Genomic DNA, 22,000 nt, shown 5'->3' on the forward strand with positions numbered 1-22,000 from the left:
ACCACAGCAGCAGACAAGCTGATTTATTGACTATTAACCTAAGCCTTCGCCAAGAGGAGGAAGACAGCGTAGCTAACGTGGTGCATTTACAACAGGGAGAGAATGTGCTAAGAAACCAAACCTATGGATCACCAATAAAAATAGTACTTTACCATAACTTGATCATGAATGTATTAAGAATACATTTAGTATTTCTTTTAAGGGCTTTCAACATGACTGTTTTCCTCTATCTACAGCATTTGCTTTGCCTTACTCATCATAGCCCCAACCTGAGCCTCTCTAAGGGATCAGCTTCTAAGCCAATTATAGCCAGGAACATTTTATGAATTCTACCTCCTTCCCTGTTGCTATTGATTCTAATGGATGGCTTGGCATAATTTAAACCAATGCTTTCCAACAGCCTGCTTTCTCTGTCCTTTCATTGCGTTATACAATGTATAGAATATGTACTGCTAATAGTGGACCAGGGGGCTCTCACTCTCTGCTTGGACTAGTTATGTCTGTCTTATTCACTATCAGAAACAAACTTGAATGAAAATAGAATCAGAATCAGAAAAGCTTTATTGCCAAGTACGTTTTTGGACATACAAGGAATTTGTTTTGGCGTAGTCGGTGCAATACAGTACAAATTAAACAGTATAAACATATCTACAATATAATATAAATATATGTGCACATGTGACTCTGCCAGGGGTATGAATACATTTGGGCTTAACTGTATATGTACTCATTTGTATCTGGTACATTACTTAAGTAAAGAAACCAATTTGATGCCACGGTAGATTCGCCTGGACCACCTCCTGAGAGGTACAGTCACTGGATTTTGAGTGCTGTGGCTTTGAGTTTGGACCTTAGGGCAGGGGTGTCACATGTTTGGCCCGGGAGCCATTTGCGGCACTTGGAATAATTTAGTGTGGCCCCCGACAGCATTTTAAAAATGGTACAAGTTTGGGACCCCAGCAAAGGGAGCTGATGCAGATGGCCACTTTAAAACATTTTTGGAATGAAATTTTTAATGACAAATTCAAATCTTCTCAAATGGAAAATGTTAGGTACTAAACAGGGCATTGTTCTGTTATTAGCCGTGTTCTTGTGCTTTCATTTTAATGTCATAGTAAGTAGCGCCACAAACATCCAGCAGCTTTTTACTCTAAGGCAGACTTGGCCACACCCATTCATTAAGCCTGACTAAATACAGCATGGGTTTTCAAAGAAAGTTCTGGTTTTTCTTTGTGGGAATACACTAAAAACATTTTGTAGACCAACAAAATAGAAAACATTTGTCCCCAAAAGTTACGAAACTGTAGATCTTTCTTTCATCAAGGGTAATGTCTGGGCCTTTTTTCAAACCTACAATATACACTGCTCAAAAAAATAAAGGGAACACTCAAATAACACATCCTAGATCTGAAATTTATTAACCAATGGAGGCCTGGATTTGGAGTCACACAAAATTAAAGGTGAAAAACACACTACAGGCTGATACAACCAACTTTGATGTAATGTCCTTAAAACAAGTCAAAATGAGGCTCAGTATTGTGTGTGGCCTCCATGTGCCTGTATGACCTCCCTACAACACCTGGGCATGCTCCTGATGAGACGGTGGATGGTCTCCTGAGGGATCTCCTCCCAGACCTGGACTAAAGCATCTGTCAACTCCTGGACAGTCTGTGGTGCATGGTCTGTTGGTGGATGGAGCGAGACATGATGTCCCAGATGTTCTCAATCGGATTCTGGTCTGGGGAACGGGCGGTGCAGTCCATAGCTTCAATGTCTTCATCTTGCAGGAACTGCTGACACACTCCAGCCACATGAGGTCTAGCATTGTCCTGCATTAGGAGGAACCCAGGGCCAACCGCACCAGCATATGGTCTCACAAGGGGTCTGAGGATCTCATCTCGGTACCTAATGGCAGTCAGGCTACCTCTGGCGAGCACATGGAGGGCCGTGCGTCCCTCCAAAGAAATACCACCCCATACCATTACTGACCCACTGCCAAACCGGTCATGCTGAAGGATGTTGCAGGCAGCAGATCGCTCTCCACGGTGTCTCCAGACTCTGTCACGTCTGTCACATGTGCTCAGTGTGAACCTGCTTTCATCTGTGAAGAGCACAGGGTGCCAATGGCGAATCTGCCAATCCTGATGTTCTCTGGCAAATTCCAAGCGTCCTGCACGTTGTTGGGCTGTGAGAACAACCCCCATTTGTGGGGCCCTCATACCATCCTCATGGAGTCGGTTTCTAACCATTTGTGCAGACACATGCACATTTGTGGCCTGCTGGAGGTCATTTTGCAGGGCTCTGGCAGTGCTCCTCCTGTTCCTCCTTGCACAAAGGCAGAGGCAGCGGTCCTGCTGCTGGGTTGTTGCCCTCCTACGGCCTCCTCCACGTCTCCTGGTGTACTGGCCTGTCTCCTGGTAGCGCCTCCAGGCTCTGAACACTACGCTGACAGACACAGCAAACCTTCTTGCCGCAGCTCGCATTGATGTGCCATCCTGGATGAGCTGCACCACCTGAGCCACTTGTGTGGGTTGTAGAGTCCGTCTCATGCTACCACGAGTGTGAAAGCACCACCAACATTCAAAAGTGGCTAAAACATCAGCCAGAAAGCATAGATACTGAGAAGTGGTCTGTGGTCCCCACCTGCAGAACCACTCCTTTATTGAGTGTTTCTTGCTAATCGCCAAAGATTTCCCCCTGTTGTCTTTTCCATTTGCACAACAGCTGTGAAATTGATCGTCAATCAGTGTTGCTTCCTAAGTGGACAGTTTGATTTCACAAAAGTTTGATTTACTTGGAGTTATATTGTGGTGTTTAAGTGTTCCCTTTATTTTTTTGAGCAGTGTATATATATTTTTTCCACTTTGTTTCATTAAATTAATGAATGCTTTCAAATTGCCAATTTTGGTGCAAAAGGGTTTGGACCTAACTAGAAATCTAAAGTAGATGTTTATGTCATGGGTTTGAACAGGGTTCATCTTAAAATTCTTATCAAGTGTTTCACAGAAGCAACAACTGTAAGCTGCAAAGATATCATTCTATATAAATAGCATCTTAATTTTTTAAAGACCTCCACTTACAAATATGTTAAATGTAAAAATACTCATTCACTCATTCCATTTTCCTTAATAAACTGTTGATATTTTCTCTTTAATTTTGAGTCATTCAGATTTCATGTAAACCAAGTAAAATGTAAACATTATAATCATGACATAAACACATCAAATGGTTAAAAAAATAGAACTTATGACCTTAGTGTGCATAAATCAGAGATGCCTAGTTCTTCTGGAGATTTTCTCCCACTCATTCTGGGCCGAGGCCAAAGAGAGACGATGATAACCCCTCACGTCTGACTGGTGGCTGCTGAGATCCAAGGATCAAGGGTGAAACAACGAGCTGACTTTGATTCAGGATCAGTTTGCCTTCTTATCTAAACAACGACCACTGTGAGTAGCAGATCGACCTCAGTTGTGGTGAAAGATGAACTAACATATCATGACAACGGGAACTCCTGAAGGTAGCTGTGGCTGTCTGATTCCCTTTATGGTCCTGGACTTGAGAGAACAAATGAGCCCCTTGGAAACATCTCCCTAATGTTTTTAGTGATAAATCAGCACCCACAAGGTTTGTTCACTTTCATAGAAGCTGCCTGGATTATTTTCCTGTTTCTGCACAGTCTGTTCCCTTGATGAGCTTTTCTCCTCTTTTAATGTTAGAACTCACTCATTCCTGAGTTTTATACATCATGTTGGGCAACCATTTCCACAGTAAGGAATTGTTGCTTCGTTATGGTCGGAAAAGGAGCCCTCAATCAATAGCTGTGGGGTCATTATGTAGTGTCTGCTAAAATAGCATGCAATCACTAGAGTCTGCCTTTTAATTAGCTCAGTTTATATCCAGAGAGTCCCAGTATTGATTGGATCTGCGGTACACAAAGCTGTATGTTATAAATATGAATGATGCCAAGAATAGTTCCATGTGTATTGAAGACACAGAAAGGATCATTCTTACAGTGCTTAAGAAAATAAACATTGCCCTGTTTTTATTATGCAAAAACTAAATAAAAAAAAATCACAATAAGTAATATATTTGATCACTTTTTTGTTTCTGTCACAGAAAAAGAAAACCCTCAATGTTGGACCTCCATAAACACACCATACAGAGGGGATGCCACCACAAATCTCAGCAGTTTAATGTCTCCCTAGTCATTTGGTTGGCACGACCTAAGAATAAGAACTACTCTGATTACATGATCAATCAGAGCCGGGATTACAAAGAGGTGGAAAACTGGCAGACGTTAAGTCCGGGAATTTTGAATATATTCCAGAAACCGGCTGTATCGTTTAGAGATGTTGAAAAATATAAACATACTCAATAAAACTGCAATATGCTGCAAAAGTGAGCCATGTGTTGTTTAACCATCTAAGTCCTGGACCAAGTAAAATATGTAAGAAAATACAGATATGTTCTCCCTGTGCATGCGTGGGTTTTCTACGGGTGCTCCGGCATCCTCCCACTGTCCAAAAACATGATTGTTAGGTTAATTGGTCTCTCTTAATTGCCCTCAAGTATAATTGGATAATTAATGGTTGTTTGTCTTCTATGTCACTCTGCGATAGACTGGTGACCTGTCCAGGGTGTACCTGCCTCTTGCCCGTAGAATACTGGAGATAGGCACAGTTCCCCCATGACCCAGTATGGAAGAAGCAGGTATAGAAACTGGATGGATGGGCTGCGAAGTATGTTATGGCAATTTCTTATTTCAATCCACTGGTTACTGCTGCTTCTTAATGCATCAAAATGGGATGCTGTAATATCTATATATCTAATCGGTCTGTTTTTTGACCATTTTTCTATCGCTTATGGGTTTATTTTGAGGAATGAGCCAACAGTCATTCTCTGCATACACGTATATGGCTAAGCTGTACCAAATATTGCTCTGTGGCTGTGCTAATGCCCGATTCTGCATTGTGTGAGGACACGGAGACGGCATCTGTCTGTTGAATCCGGGCACACGTGCGTTAGTTTTAAAAATGCCGGCTGACCTCAATTCAGGGCACCATGGTAACAAGAGGGACGAATAGTGTGCTTGTGAGTGAAAAACGTGCATGAGGCGGGAGCAAATAGTCGAGGACACAGACGGTAATGCGGGTTATCATGACATCTTAATGTCACAATAACGGGAATGATGGCAGATATTTGGATGTTGGATCAGATTTATTTGGGAGATTAGATGCAGATGAAAAGAACAACATTACATGTTTTCCTTTGCTGGATCCCAGTTTTCCCTGTGCAGCCAGCATGCCTGTGGAGGTCTGCACAGCCCTGTACATTGCAAAGCAAGTTTAGACAGGAACTGGTTTCACGGGTGTGAGCCTGTCTTCTGTCTGTTTCACTCATTTTGTTTTGTGGTTAACAGGTAATAGCATTACACAGATTGCAGATGTATTATCTCAGCACGCATTTAAATACAGGTCCTTCTCAAAATATTAGCATATTGTGATAAAGTTCATTATTTTCCATAATGTCATGATGAAAATTTAACATTCATATATTTTAGATTCATTGCACACTAACTGAAATATTTCAGGTCTTTTATTGTCTTAATACGGATGATTTTGGCATACAGCTCATGAAAACCCAAAATTCCTATCTCACAAAATTAGCATATCATTAAAAGGGTCTCTAAACGAGCTATGAACCTAATCATCTGAATAAACGAGTTAACTCTAAACACCTACAAAAGATTCCTGAGGCCTTTAAAACTCCCAGCCTGGTTCATCACTCAAAACCCCAATCATGGGTAAGACTGCCGACCTGACTGCTGTCCAGAAGGCCACTATTGACACCCTCAAGCAAGAGGGTAAGACACAGAAAGAAATTTCTGAACGAATAGGCTGTTCCCAGAGTGCTGTATCAAGGCACCTCAGTGGGAAGTCTGTGGGAAGGAAAAAGTGTGGCAGAAAACGCTGCACAACGAGAAGAGGTGACCGGACCCTGAGGAAGATTGTGGAGAAGGGCCGATTCCAGACATTGGGGGACCTGCGGAAGCAGTGGACTGAGTGTGGAGTAGAAACATCCAGAGCCACCGTGCACAGGCATGTGCAGGAAATGGGCTACAGGTGCCGCATTCCCCAGGTCAAGCTACTTTTGAACCAGAAACAGCAGCAGAAGCGCCTGACCTGAGCTACAGAGAAGCAGCACTGGACTGTTGCTCAGTGGTCCAAAGTACTTTTTTCGGATGAAAGCAAATTCTGCATGTCATTCGGAAATCAAGGTGCCAGAGTCTGGAGGAAGACTGGGGAGAAGGAAATGCCAAAATGCCAGAAGTCCAGTGTCAAGTACCCACAGTCAGTGATGGTCTGGGGTGCCGTGTCAGCTGCTGGTGTTGGTCCACTGTGTTTTATCAATGGCAGGGTCAATGCAGCTAGCTATCAGGAGATTTTGGAGCACTTCATGCTTCCATCTGCTGAAAAGCTTTACGGAGATGAAGATTTCATTTTTCAGCACGACCTGGCACCTGCTCACAGTGCCAAAACCACTGGTAAATGGTTTACTGACCATGGTATCACTGGGCTCAATTGGCCTGCCAACTCTCCTGACCTGAACCCCATAGAGAATCTGTGGGATATTGTGAAGAGAACGTTGAGAGACTCAAGACCCAACACTCTGGATGAGCTAAAGGCCGCTATCGAAGCTTCCTGGGCCTCCATAAGACCTCAGCAGTGCCACAGGCTGATTGCCTCCATGCCACGCCAAAATGAAGCAGTCATTTCTGCCAAAGGATTCCCGACCAAGTATTGAGTGCATAACTGTACATGATTATTTGAAGGTTGACGTTTTTTGTATTAAAAACACTTTTCTTTTATTGGTCGGATGAAATATGCTAATTTTGTGAGATAGGAATTTTGGATTTTCATGAGCTGTATGCCAAAATCATCCGTATTAAGACAATAAAAGACCTGAAATATTTCAGTTAGTGTGCAATGAATCTAAAATATATGAATGTTAAATTTTCATCATGACATTATGGAAAATAATGAACTTTATCACAATATGCTAATATTTTGAGAAGGGCCTGTATTGTGAATAGTTTCCCCCCTTTTTTAGAGTTTGCTGCGGGTTGTTTAATGAAGTGTTTGCTTGGATGTCTTCAGTGCGTTTGGGGCAAACTGAACATGAGTCTCACCTATCTAATGTTTGCATGACCAGTTTAATGAATGAGTTAAACCAAATGTAGCAGGTCTGTTCTGTGATTCATACATTTTTATGGAAGGTCCTGTGTGTATTTTCAAGTTTTTCCATCTGTCTACTGCCACCAAAGGTCCAACACATGATTTCTTTCATACATACAATATGTGGAAATGATATAGTTGTTTCTCCTGTGGCTTACTAAGCCTTGCATTGCCATTGCAATCTGGTGATAGACCACTCCCTCAAGGGCTGCGAGAATGAGTTGTAAACCAACGCATAGCAGGTCAGCCAGGCAACACATTGCACAAGCAGCTATTCATTTTAAAGGTCCTATTTGTTGTTCCATGCCCTGAAGAACCTTAGAGCCAGCTGCCACATAAGAGTAGTAGGATCCATTTTCCCTTATGCGCTCCATCAAAGGGTTATTACTGAATCCCAAGAGAACCTGTTGAAAGGAAATGAAGGAATGAATATAAAATATTTTTTACTCCCGCTCATAAAACATAATCCTTCTCAGCTTTCAACTGACTTGCTGTAATGTATTAAGTTAATGTTTCATGGTACTGTTATTTCTTCCCTTAATAGCTCCAGGACATCATGGTTTTTATATATTTAGTGTCCTTTTAATAAAGCACACCAAATATTTGGTTTGGTGCGCTTTTAATGAAGTGGCTCAATGTTGTATTAACATTAATTTAATGGTTTAAATTTAAAGTTATCTTTCAAAAAATGTGTTCAGATTAGGTTATAGTAACCTGAAATAGTACTTGTAGATTTCTGCCAAACTGAAATGTTTCAGGTCATCAAAACAATTGCAAGATCACACAAAGATGGCCTGAGTAAATACAAAAAGCGGTTTTCAGCTCTCCGATGCAACTTGGCCATGTGTGAAAACTAATTGCCCCCTTGGTGAGTTGCAAATTTACTGTGTTTAGCTAACATTTACCTTCAGTTTCACTAGCCACACACAGATCTGAAAACAGCCAGACCTAAAAATAAAAAACAATCACTTAAATAGAACCTGTCTCACAACAGGAAGTAGACCAGGGGTCTGCGGCTCCAGTCCTTGAGTGCCTGAATCAAATGAAAGGTTAATGACCAGGCCTTTGCAAAGGTCGCTAACTGGAAGTAATTCAGCATTTTTATTCAGGTGTGTTGAAGCAGGGATGCATCCAAATGTTGTGGGACTCAAGGCCTGAATTTTCAGACACCTAATGGAGACAGAAGAAACTGAAAATAAACACACCCTGCCCCATTGTAAGGAAATTCAATAACAGGAGAAACCAAGTCACTTACATCCAACTGTCCAGAAATTGTTACAAAGCAATTTCTAGGCTTTGGGACTGCAGTGAACTACAGTGAGGGTCTTTATTCACAGATAGAGAAAACAGGTAGTGAATCTTCACAGAAGTGGCCAGCCTACCAAAGTTACTCCAATTGTGCATCCACGGTGTCGAGGATTTACGAACAAATACAAACTGCACTGCAGATGTGACTTGCTTCAATTAAAGTATTGTTCCTGAGTCAACAGTTAGTAAGACTCTGGGAAAAATGGCCTCGATGGAAGAATTCCAAGGCGAAACAGAACAAAAAGGCCCGTCTCACATTGGTCAAATAAACATCTTGATTAGAAGGTTTTTGTGTTAGGAGAGGATAAATTACAATTGCAAATAAAAACCAACATAGTATTTCAGTAAGAGAGCATCATGCCCACAGTCAAACATGGTGGTAGTATCAGTAGCACACCAGCAAGTCCACCTTGAAATGTCTAAAAATATGAAGATTTTAAAAGTGGCCTAGTCAATGCTAGATTTTGATGCAGTGGCCTGAGCTTAAACAAGTCATTCATGCTAAACACCCTTTCGATATGGTTAAATCCTTGCCAGTTATTCTTGAGAAATTAGTTTTGTTTTTACTTTGATTATCTTTACCTGAAATTAAAATTAGTTTGAGGATTTAAAACACTAAAATTTTACAACAAAAGAAAAACAGATTAAATCTTTTTCTCTGTAATATGGATCAGGAAAATACATGTATTAAATCCAACAATGCAAATTTAAATTTAGAATGCTTACGGCATGGTTTATTGTGGAAAAATACATCACAAAATATCATTTCCAGGCGTCTCTGGTTCTTATTGCTTGATTCACATCACCTGTTTTTCTTCTTTAACTGCTATTCTAATAGCTTTCTCTGAATCCAGCAGGAACGTCATTTTGAGAAGAAAATCCAGACTCAAACATGTTTAATCTGATCAAACAGTCAGTGTTGACACTTCAATAACACACCTCTCTCTGGATGCACACATGCTTTTAGGTTGGTTAAAAGGAGCAGATGTGTAGAAATGTTTAGCGAGAAATATCGCTTTTAAAAATGCTAGAACACTATAAACTATGCACATCACACAATCACATGCATATACAAATGGGAACAAATCAGTGGTAAAAAGCAGCAGAAGCGTGTCTTTAATTATCTGCATTGCAAACATTCCTTCATAGGGATTTTTTTCCTTTTACATTCATTCCTGTACTGTTCTAGTTCGCTTTGGTTTGCTTTTTCCGTGCTAATATGCGTGAATGTGAAAGGCAGAGAAGAGGGGAGAGCTGAGCAGTGGCAGTGCCTTGGCTTTGTCACATGGACATCCACGAGTGGCCTGCAGACAGAGACTGAAGAGGCTGGCCATCAGTTCATTTACAAACAGAATCAACCCGTGAGGATGTTACACTCCTTTACAGGTCCTTCTCAAAATATTAGCATATTGTGATAAAGTTCATTATTTTCCATAATGTCATGATGAAAATTTTACATTCATATATTTTAGATTCATTGCACACTAACTGAAATATTTCAGGTCTTTTATTGTCTTAATATGGATGATTTTGGCATACAGCTCATGAAAACCCAAAATTCCTATCTCACAAAATTAGCATATCATTAAAAGGGACTCTAAACGAGCTATGAACCTAATCATCTGAATCAACGAGTTAACTCTAAACACCTGCAAAAGATTCCTGAGGCCTTTAAAACTCCCAGCCTGGTTCATCACTCAAAACCCCAATCATGGGTAAGACTGCCGACCTGACTGCTGTCCAGAAGGCCACTATTGACACCCTCAAGCAAGAGGGTAAGACACAGAAAGAAATTCTGAACGAATAGCTGTTCCCAGAGTGCTGTATCAAGGCACCTCAGTGGGAAGTCTGGGAAGGAAAAAGTGTGGCAGAAAACGCTGCACAACGAGAAGAGGTGACCGGACCCTGAGGAAAATTGTGGAGAAGGGCCGATTCCAGACCTTGGGGGACCTGCGGAAGCAGTGGACTGAGTCTGGAGTAGAAACATCCAGAGCCACCGTGCACAGGCGTGTGCAGGAAATGGACTACAGGTGCCGCATTCCCCAGGTCAAGCCACTTTTGAACCAGAAACAGCGGCAGAAGCGCCTGACCTGGGCTACAGAGAAGCAGCACTGGACTGTTGCTCAGTGGTCCAAAGTACTTTTTTCGGATGAAAGCAAATTCTGCATGTCATTCGGAAATCAAGGTGCCAGAGTCTAGAGGAAGACTGGGGAGAAGGAAATGCCAAAATGCCAGACGTCCAGTGTCAAGGATCCACAGTCAGTGATGGTCTGGGGTGCCGTGTCAGCTGCTGGTGTTGGTCCACTGTGTTTTATCAAGGGCAGGGTCAATGCAGCTAGCTATCAGGAGATTTTGGAGCACTTCATGCTTCCATCTGCTGAAAATGTTTATGGAGATTTCATTTTTCAGCACGACCTGGCACCTGCTCACAGTGCCAAAACCACTGGTAAATGGTTTACTGACCATGGTATCACTGTCCTCAATTGGCCTGCCAACTCTCCTGACCTGAACCCTATAGATAATCTGTGGGATATTGTGAAGAGAACGTTGAGAGACTCAAGACCCAACACTCTGGATGAGCTAAAGGCCGCTATCGAAGCATCCTGGGCCTCCATAAGACCTCAGCAGTGCCACAGGCTGATTGCCGCCATGCCACGCCGCATTGAAGCAGTCATTTCTGCAAAAGGATTCCCGACCAAGTATTGAGTGCATAACTGTACATGATTATTTGAAGATTGATGTTTTTTGTATTAAAAACACTTTTCTTTTATTGGTCGGATGAAATATACTAATTTTGTGAGATAGGAATTTTGGGTTTTCATGAGCTGTATGCCAAAATCATCCGTATTAAGACAATAAAAGACCTGAAATATTTCAGTTAGTGTGCAATGAATCTAAAATATATGAATGTTAAATTTTCATCATGACATTATGGAAAATAATGAACTTTATCACAATATGCTAATATTTTGAGAAGGACCTGTATGTTATTTTTTGATGTATTCGATTTTATGACAGACTCTCGGATTTAAAGAAGTGTTCAGATTCTAGAGCTCAGTTAAATTTGGCATTTTCCTCTTATCGAGCTTGTTCTAAAAAGTTCTTATTAATACAGAGGCTTGAATTTGCTGTTATAGTTTTAGACATGTACCAGTTAGAGATGTTTGCCTGATTCCTGATCTTCTTTTCTTGATTTTAATGCTGATTTCAGCCGATTCAGATTACTCTTTAAAAACCCTAAAATATTTCTTTTCAACTTTCATTCTGTGAGCAGCCATTTATTATTTAAAGTCATGCTAGTGTGTGCGAGAGAGCATTCTCATTAAACAGAGCTTTTCTAATTCAAAACAAAAGGCAAAGGAATTTGGAGTTTATCTTTTATAGTGTCTTAAACAGCCATTAGTGCGGTTCACATTCCTAAAACACATAACATGTTCTATGGCAGACAGAGGTTCAAAGCTTGAAAGGGTAAAACATTTACTTCTGTAATACACTTTATTGCCAAATGTATTTGTCTACTTTTACATGTACATGAACTTTGATTACTTCCTATTCTTAATCTATAGGGTCTAGCTTGTTGATGGACCACCATTGCCAGCAATAGCGACTTTAACTATTCTGTAAACATCTTCCACAAAGTTTAGAAGTGTGTTCATAGTCAGTTGAGAAAACCAGAATTGCAGCCTCCGCTCTGATTCATCCCAAAGGTGTTCACAAAGGTTAAGATCAGGACTCTGAGTGGTCAGTCAAGTCTCTCCACACTAAACTTTATACACCTGCAGAAATCAGATCCTGATGAGTTTATGCCCTTGGCATTTAACTGAGCCATCCCAAAAGTGGTCACGAAGACGTCCTTAGGCAGACGCCTCGCCTCCTGTGTGTCCCTGGAAAATGACCAAAGTATGAAATGATCAAAACTGAAAAAGTACAAAAATAAGGATATTTTGTCTCAGACCATTTACAATTTTTTACCATACACCTTAGTGCCTTCCGTGACTTCATTTTTAAACACCTCACTTATACTAAAATAGCTAACTTTGAGTCTTCTTCCTACAGTAAAAACGCCCGTACTGAAGAGTGGTGCTGTGAGAGCGGCCTGTTAGTGTTCACTGATTGAATTTTTGAGTTACGATTAGCTGATCACTGATCAGAACCGATTACTGATCAGAAGCAATCACTGATCAGAGCTGAAAAAAATCACCTGAATCAAGTCACCAGCTGGTTTTATGGTGCATCACAAGTTATTTTATGTATTAATTTGTTTAGAAAGAACTGAATGAGCCAGCATGACTGGGAGGTTGTGCTTTTCATGAAATATGAAACAAACTGTCTTGTTTAATCCATTTCTGCTGCTTCAAAATACACACAGACACAGGCATACCTTACAGTATTTAGTTATCAGAAATCAGTTTAAAGTTTTTTTTTTTTTAAACATATAAAAATAAAGTCTTAACTGAAGTGCTCCCACATATCTCCCGTCAACTTGGATCTGGAGAAAAACTATTCTTAGACATTGCAGATGTTTAACTTAACTTTGAATGATTTGGATAAATGGTAAAATGTCTTCAAAAGAGAATAAGTGTAGTTGTCTTTTATACAAATGCTTAAGATGACTTCCCCAAGGCTCTCCTGCTGTCTCTCTAAAAGCACCCTCACTGGCTAACCTTTAGGATAATTTAGAAGCTTAGCTTAGCTGATGACATCTGCCCCTATACAGTAAATGCAACAGTGGTGCTGAATTCTGCGTAGTAGCCTACTTCACTGACAGGTACAATTTCATCATTAAATCAAAAACCTGGTTCATAGTGAATATATCAAGGCTGGTTTTATCTTGGTCTGCCTTTTTCCATCCATCCATTGTCTTCCACTTATCCGGGGTCGGGTCACGGGGGCAGCAGCCTAAGCAGAGAGACCCAGACTTCCCTCTCCCCAGCCACTTGAAAACTCATTTCGGCCGCTTGTATCTGTGATCTTGTTCTTTCGGTCACAACCCAAAGCTCGTGACAATAGATGAGGGTAGGAATGTAGACCGTCCGGTAAATTAAGAGCTTCGCTTTTTGACTCAGCTCTCTCTTTGCCCGGTATAGCCCCCTCTATGCTGACGCAGCACCAATCCGTCTATCGATCTCCCGTTCCATTTTTCCCTCATTCGTGAACAAGACCCCAAGATACTTGAACTCCTCCACTTGAGGCAGGAACTCCCCCCCCCCCCCCCTCCCCCGGCCCGGAGAAGGCACTTTACCCTTTTCCAGCTCAAGACCATTGCCTTGGACTTGGAGGCACATATTCTTATCCCTGCCGCTTCACACTCGACTACGAACTGCTCCAGTAAAAGCTGTAGATCACGAGCTGATGAAGCCAATAGGACCACATCATCCGCAAAAAGCAGAGACGCAATCCTAAGGCCACCAAAACAGATCCCCTCAACACCTTGGCTGCACCTAGAAATTCTGTCCATAAAAGTTATGAACAGAATCGGTGACAAAGGGCAACCTTGGCGGAGTCCAACCCTCACCGGAAACGAGTCCAATTTACTGCCGGCAATGCGGACCAAGCTCTGGCACCGGTCATACAGGGACCTAACAGCCCGTATCAAAGGGCCTGGTACCCATACTCCTGGAGAACCCCCCACAGGATACCCAAAGGGACATGGTCAAAAGCCTCCTCCAAGTCCAGAAAGCAAATTTAGACTGGTTGGGCAAACTCCCGTGCACCCTCCAGGACCCTGCTGAGGGTGTAGAGCTGGTCCAGTGTTCCACAGCCAGGACGGAAACCACACTGCTCTTCAGGGGGGACCACCACCCCTGTCTGCTAATCCAGTGGAACTGCCCCCGATGTCCACACGATGCTGCAGAGTCACGTTAACCAACACAACCCTACAACATACAGAGCCCACCCCAAGGTCCCCAGACTCCGCTTCCTCAGTGGAAGACATGCTGGTGGGATTCAGGAGGTCTTTGAAGTACTCTGCCCACCGACCCACAGTGTCCCTAGTTGAGGTCAACAGCACACCATCCCCACTGTAAACAGTGTTGGTGGTGTACCTCTTCCCCAGACACCGGATGGCAGACCAGAATCGCCTCGAAGCCATACACATGTCATTTTCCATGGCCTCTCTGAACTCCTCTAACACCCGAGTTTTTGCCTCAGCAACCACCCGAAGATGTCCCACTTGGACTGCCGGTACCCATCAGCTGCTTCCAGAGTCCCACAGGCCAAAAAGACCCAATAGGACTCCTTTTTCAGCCTGACAGCATCCCTCACCGTTGGTGTCCACCAGCGGGTTCGAATGTTGCCACCGAGACAGGCACCAACAACCTTGCGACCACAGCTCCGGTTAGCCGCCTCGGCAATGGAGGAGCGGATCATGGCCCACTCGGACTCAATGTCTTCCACGTCCCCTGGAACGTGTTTGAAGCTCTCCCAGAGATGGGAGTTGAAGCTTCGCCTCACGGGAGACTCCGCTGTTCCCAGCTGACCCTCAAGATTTGTTGGGGACTGCCAGGTCTGATCGGCATCCTCCCCCACCATCGGAGCTAGCTCACTACCAGGTAGTGGTCAGTGGAAAGCTCCACTCATCTCTTCACCCGAGTGTCCAAGACATGCAGCTGCAAATCAGATGACACGACAACAAAGTCGATCATCGAACTGCAGCCTAGGGTGTCCTGGTGCCAGGAGCACATGTGGACACCCTTATGCTTGAACATGGTGTTTGAACATGGAAAATCCATGATGAGCACAGAAGTGCAATAACAAAACACGCTGTCAAACACCCCTCCAAGGACTCTGAAAAGGGTGGGTAGTCTGAACTGCTGTTTGGTGCATAAGCACAACAGTCAGAACCTGTCCCCCCACCCATAGGCGGAGGGAGGCTACCCTCTCATTCACCGGGGTGAACCCCAACGTACAGGCGCCAAGATGGGGGGCAACAAGTATGCCCACCCAAGCTCGGCAGCTCTCACCAGGGGCAATTCAAGAGTGGAAGAGTGTCCAACCCCTCTCAAAGAGACTGGTTCCAGAGCTGTGCGTTGAGGTGAGCCTGACTATTTTTAGCCGGAACCTCTCTACCTCGCACCTTCCCCACCAGAGAGGTGACATTCCATGTCCCAAGAGCCAGCTTCTGCAGCCGAGGATCAGACCGCCAGGGTCCCCGCCTTCGGCCACCGCCCAGCTGGCAATGCACCCGACCCCTATGGCCCCTCCCATGGGTGGTGAGCCCATCGGAAGGAGGACCCACGTTTCCTCTTCGGGCTCCATGGGTGAAAGCCCGGCCACCAGGCGCTCGCCAGCGCGCCCCACCTCCAAGCATGGTTCCAGAGTGGTGTCCCGATGAGCCACGTCTAGGCCAGGGAACACTGTATCCATGTATGCTTTGTCAGATCCCTCAATTAGGGGTGACCCTAACAGTGGCATAAGCCCCTGACAACATAGCTCCTAGGAACATTGGGAGACTCAAACCCCTCCACCACGGAAAGGTGGCAGCCCAGGGAGGGAGTTTTTTCGAATAAAACACTTCCGTTCAGACGCACGTCAAATCTGACTTCTAGGAAGTGTCCTTTATGCCATCTTAAAGAGAGAGAACTACATGAAACTTGATTTTGAGCTAAAAGTATTTTACTGATGATCCTTTCCTTTACAGTCAAGAAACATTGTGGCAATGTAGATAAAATAAAGCCAGAACAGGCTGATTAATTCTGTCTTTGTCTGAAGCCCTCTTACATCCCCTCTATTAGCTTTCTTCCAATCTTTCATTTGCTCGTTTTGCGTTTTCTCTTTCCTGTCTTCCTCACCCTTCCCTCCATATTTATGCTGAGTGTTATGTGTCCATAATTACGGAGCTATTTCAGGGCTTCCTAGCGAAAACAGTCCTCTGATTGCCTTTCCCTACAGCTTACATCCTGTTATTAAAGTAAAGATGATCATAACAGAGCAGATTTGAGGACTGTGCAACTGCAACATGCATTATATTATATATGTCTGTAAACCAACAGGACTAACTTGGAAAAAAGGTGTCTGCACTTTTTCCAGCCACTTGGTTAGTTGTGTCAATGAGAAACTTAGAGATATTTTACATTAATCAGTATGATCTATGATGATGCTACCAACCTACCAAAGACAAATGCATGAAGTCACACATAATGCACACGGCTTAAAGGAGGACTGTGTGTCCTTGCAGCTGATGTTTCTGTTTGCTGTAGTTGCTCTGGCAGGCCCCGGCTTGTGTTTGACACCATTATTACATAATGTCAGGCGGATTCTTGCACCCTGTGGGATCCAACTTTGTCATGGAGAGCACTAGTGATGGACCACCTTATCACAGAGGAGCTAACACAGTCATCTCCCCTTTCTCTCCTGCAGATGGGGCTGCCAAGAAAGCCTTCATCACAGAGGTGAGATAAAAGCTTTTACATTATGCATTATTTTTACATTATAGCCTGTAATATACCATATTGGTCTTTTTAGTTCCATATGTATCATAAATATAACTTCTTTCCACCATAGTGCAGACTAATGTCAGACATTTTAAGTTTTTACAAGCATTTTCATTGCCTCTGGCAATGCCCACGCTGTGCAGTTCATTAAAGCAAAACATTCAAAGAACATCGCAATTTGTCTTAATTGACTCTTCTGAGAGTTAAATTTTTTTTAAATGCCAACTCAATCCTAAAGCTGAAATGAGTTTTCTTACAGAGATATTATTACCTTAATGCTAATTAATACATCCAATTCGTCCTCTAAATGAAAGAAATCTGCTTTGCACAGTTTGGTTCTGATTGATTAAAGTGGTAAAATGTCTTTATTTCATAATACCTGAAGCAGAGATGTGGACTAAGTCTGAGATTTTGACTCAGGTTGTGCTTACATAGCACAAAGAAAGAATTGAGAGTTGACTTAGACTCACAATCTGAAGACTCACGACATGACTTGGACTTGCACCCTAAATATTTGAAGACTTGACCTTACTTTTGCTATAAAGACTTGAGACACTCAAAACTCGAGTTGAAAAATCCAACCTGTAAGTGTCTCTGACTTGACCTCAGTGAATTCAGCTTTTAATTTGTGTGCAGTCATGAAGGTCTAAAGTGTAAAATGTTTAATATTGTGCTAAGTTATAGTTATTTTGTTTAAGGAAATCCTTGCTCTTCTGCAAGCCGTCTTCTGAGCTGTGGTTAGTTTGGCCCTCACCATAATTTCTGCCTGAGGATCTAAATTCATCCTGCACACAGACTCCTGTCTGTTGTAGCACACCTAAACACCTGACGTGACCATCATCCCTTAAAAAACACATTGGCATTCCCCTTCATAGGTGTTTGAACAGGTGCAAATATCAATGTAATACATATGTGGGCCTGTCCATGTTTTCAGATGCCCTCATCTTCAAGCCAGCCTGGTCAAGGAAAGAAGATTGGCCACAGAGGAGTCGATGCATCAGGAGAAACCACTTACAAGAAGGTGCAGTAAAATATTAAGAGATGACTGTAATATCTTGAAAAGAATTTATGCATTTTAATTTGCTTTTCAATTATTTATCTTTTCCTCTGCCCCTCACCAATTGCAGACCACATCATCAGCCTTAAAAGGTGCCATCCAGTTGGGAATCGGTTACACAGTCGGCAACCTGAGCTCCAAGCCAGAGAGAGATGTGCTGATGCAGGATTTCTACGTGGTGGAAAGCATCTTTTTCCCCAGGTCAATACTTTACACCTGCAAAGTGATACACAGCTGAATTTCTTTAAACTGAACTTTTCAGTTTTGACATCACTTAGATGTTTATGAGGATGTTTTACATTCATAAAGACAGAATGCAGTAGAATAACTGTGACAGCATTATGATTAGTTGTGGTGTGGGACCCCAACTCAAGCAGGAGGTAATAAGGATCATTGACCTAGTACTTTATTAAAAACGAAAAAAGGTAACTTAGACGGAAAAGATAAACTAACAGGAAACAAACCGGTAAGGTATGACTCTGGGAGTGAGACGTCAAATCAGGTGAAGGAACAGACAGCTTATCCTGGAGCATAATTGAAAGAAGCTAGAGGTTTATATACTGGGAAAGTGATGGCTTAAGCAAGGAACCAGTTGGACTGATTACCTGAAGCTTTAAAGCATAAATCCAGGGGCAAATGAGAAAGGTCAAGGAAAACAACAAAACAAAATCAAATACACTGACACACTAGGATAAAAGAAAACCATAAATAAACAGAGCCTGACCAAACACATACAAGTCCAGAGATAACAAAGAAACTCAGGGACCGGTGTTTAAGGAAAGACAGGAAGTGCACATGAGACAACAGATTATAAATATAAAGCAGGATCTACTACTAAACGTAACAAAGCTCTAAAGAGTCGCTGAATTCAAACTAGACATTTCTTCCAGATGCTTGATGTCATTTTTAAGGTTATTTTTTTTAATATCTTTTTGTAGTTGCCTAGGTTTGCATGTTATTTACAATTTACATGTTATTTGCGTGTTACATCAAAAATTGCCCAATTAAGCAGTATAAAAATGTATAAATCTAGCCCAAAGCATTCACCAACCCCATTTTTGTTTACCCTGTGAGATACATCTGTGTTGTTTGTAATGCTTTTTAATAACTTTTACTTTTATTTATGTTTTGCTCTCTAGTGAAGGGAGCAACCTCACTCCAGCCCATCATTTCCCAGACTTCCGCTTTAAGACATATGCTCCTGTGGCCTTCCGCTACTTCAGAGAACTGTTCGGCATCAGGCCGGATGATTACCTGGTAAGATCCGCTGCTTTGGTTCCCCAATGTTGTTGTCGTAGTTCTTGTTTCAGTAAATATGCACTTTGTCATGCTTAGTCAAGGAAATAAATGTATTGAGATGGAGTTTCAGTATTAGAGAAAGCAGAAAATAATGGCTACAGACAGAAGGGGAAGGTTTGCCCATTGTCTCTTTCCATCAACATGCAAATCCAAGATGCTGCATGATTCACCATCCTGTCCAGAGTCTGATGGTTTTTTTGCTTGCACAAATATTGCAATTTAACTGCATCACTAAGAACATGCGACAAAACAAGGCAGCATTTCTATAAGATCTTCTACAGGTTGGTGTGAAAAATTATTAAATTATAAAAATAGACGCAAACCTAATAAATGCAGCACAGTCCTATGTAGAGTGTAATTTTTACAACAGTTTAACATTTTTATCAGCTTTTGGCAGAATGCTGTGTAGCAGTCTGATGGTTCTACTTCGGATGTTGTGGTACTGTAGGCCTGATGGCAGCAAGTCAAAGTTCAGAACTCTGGTTCGGCTCTGAAACAGATCCTGGACAGCTCCTCTCACTCTCCTCTGCAGGGCTCCCTTTTTATATTGCAACTGGAGCACTACTATTATAAGTAATAAATTAGGCATCAGTAAATTTACCTAATTAATTTCTCATGTGTATTTTCTAATATTGTTCCATGGTTTTTTTTATTTGGGTACTTTCCTTAAAATTAGTTGTGTAAAACATTAGGAAGGAACCAGGCATTTTATGTAAGTGCAATTAATTCATGTTTTATTTAATTATTTAGTTTTCAGTAGCACTTCATCTGTTCTAAAGATGGTCCACCTGACATTATTGGAGTATTTCTGCACCTCAGCACATCTAATTAGTTTGCCTTTTGAGAAGTTATCCATAGTGAGGATTCGGGGCAGACATTCTCATTTAAAAACTGACAACCCTTTGGCACACACATTATTTTGAGCACACCAGAACAGGATGTTGGCGTGCACATTATTACTGTCTCTGAAAGATTCATGGACAAGCTTTGTGCTCTGAGGCTGTCAGGCTGAGTAGTAGTAAGTCTGCCTATTGACAGTATGAGGTCAAGTTCTGTTCTCGTCATGAAAATTTTATGTTTAAAAAAAAGAGATATACCAAAAAGTAGATGATTGAAAATAAGGAGGTAAAGCTTAAATGCACAACAGAAGTGTTAAAGCAGATGTGTTATTAAAAAAATATTTCATTGGAACAACAGCAAAGGTCTGCCAAACTATGTTTCTGAAATGCCAACAGGAATGGAGGTCTGCGACCCTGCAGGTACAGCCCATAGGTCATGTAGAATAAGGCTTAAGCTTTGGCATAAAGATGTGGGAATAAAGGAGATAATATATTCTGACATTTTCAGTTTAAAGCTATGGTTATGTAGGTCATGTTCAAAATGACCAATTATGCTTCTCAATTTCTACTAATTTTCACTTAAAGCATTTGATTCTGCATCAAAAACTGTTTGGTTTCTCTTTCTTAATGGAGTCTTCACATATATTTGTGTTGTCCATATTAATAGAGTCTTCATAAAATTCAGTCACTTAGCAAAATGTCTTCATGTTCATTACCTGACTCTTTATTACATATTATATATTATTATTCAGTCCCTAATTATAAAAACATCATACCTACATTCAATGTTTTGCTGACTCTTGATTGAGAACTTTGACCTTTTCCCACTTGATGCCCTGGGTGATTTTTAGCTTGTGTTGACAGGCAGCTGATGCGTTTTGTTGGTGTCTATCATTCATTATAGCCTAACAGCACAGATCCTACAGACTGGACTCGAGCTTGATTGCAACAGGGTTTCTTATTTTCTGGAAAAGTCTCAAATATGTTCTTGATTGGTCAGTTTGTTAAAACCTTGACTAATAGCTGAACAGATTCCCATAATAATTTATGATTATTTATTTATTCTTTTTTTGCTTCCCCCTACTGCAGCATATAAAGCATTCATGATCAAATGATTGAAGTAAACGAAAGGCACTTGAAAAACAAAAGAACCGGAAGTTATCTAAAGTTTTTCTTCTAAAGAGGAATAAAAAGAGATTCCAGTTTGACTTTTAGCTGCTTTTATGGTGAATTTCCTTAAAAGTTTCAGGATGCATTGATATTTATTTATTATCATTACAAGTTCATTTATTCAAGATTTTGTTTAGAAATGAAGATTGAGCTACTTACACCAGGATTAGACAGTTGTGTTTACAGATTAGAAATAAACCTGAAAAGCATTTATAAATATTGCCCATCCATCCATCCATCCGTCCATCCGTCCTTCCATCCATCCATCCATCCATCCATCCAGTCCAACAATTTACATAAAAAGAGAAAATTGAATAAGGAAAAGTATGTAATATAGAATTAAGTGGTCAAACTGCTAATAAGACACTGAGAAAATGTTTTAATAATGCCTATTTCCCGGAATATGAACACTTATATCTTTAATGTGTAAAGCCTCATAGTGTGGTCTGTTTCTGTCTCTGCGTCTCCCTGAAGTACTCCCTCTGTAACGAGCCGCTGATCGAGCTGTCCAATCCCGGAGCGAGTGGGTCAGTCTTCTACCTCACGAAGGACGATGAATTCATCATCAAAACCGTGATGCACAAGGAGGCTGAGTTCTTACAAAAGCTGCTGCCTGGATACTACATGGTAAGAAACGTCCAGACGAATGTGTGGGAGCGG

General features: G+C 41.7%; 1 protein-coding gene across 4 annotated transcripts in view; it reads left to right on the forward strand.

Moving 5' to 3' along the window:
* pip5k1ca (phosphatidylinositol-4-phosphate 5-kinase, type I, gamma a) overlaps window positions 1-22,000 on the forward strand; it is a 63,315-nt gene that overhangs the window by 12,649 nt on the left and 28,666 nt on the right. For all 4 annotated transcript variants that reach the window (XM_047375737.1, XM_047375741.1, XM_047375739.1 and 1 more), the window contains exons 2-6: window positions 16,902-16,933; window positions 17,910-17,996; window positions 18,103-18,233; window positions 19,172-19,289; window positions 21,815-21,967. In XM_047375737.1, the coding sequence (XP_047231693.1) occupies window positions 16,902-16,933; window positions 17,910-17,996; window positions 18,103-18,233; window positions 19,172-19,289; window positions 21,815-21,967 (521 nt within the window). The remainder of the gene's footprint in view (window positions 1-16,901; window positions 16,934-17,909; window positions 17,997-18,102; window positions 18,234-19,171; window positions 19,290-21,814; window positions 21,968-22,000) is intronic.

This window comes from Girardinichthys multiradiatus, chromosome 9 (assembly GCF_021462225.1).
Source record: "Girardinichthys multiradiatus isolate DD_20200921_A chromosome 9, DD_fGirMul_XY1, whole genome shotgun sequence".
Lineage (NCBI taxonomy): Eukaryota > Metazoa > Chordata > Actinopteri > Cyprinodontiformes > Goodeidae > Girardinichthys > Girardinichthys multiradiatus.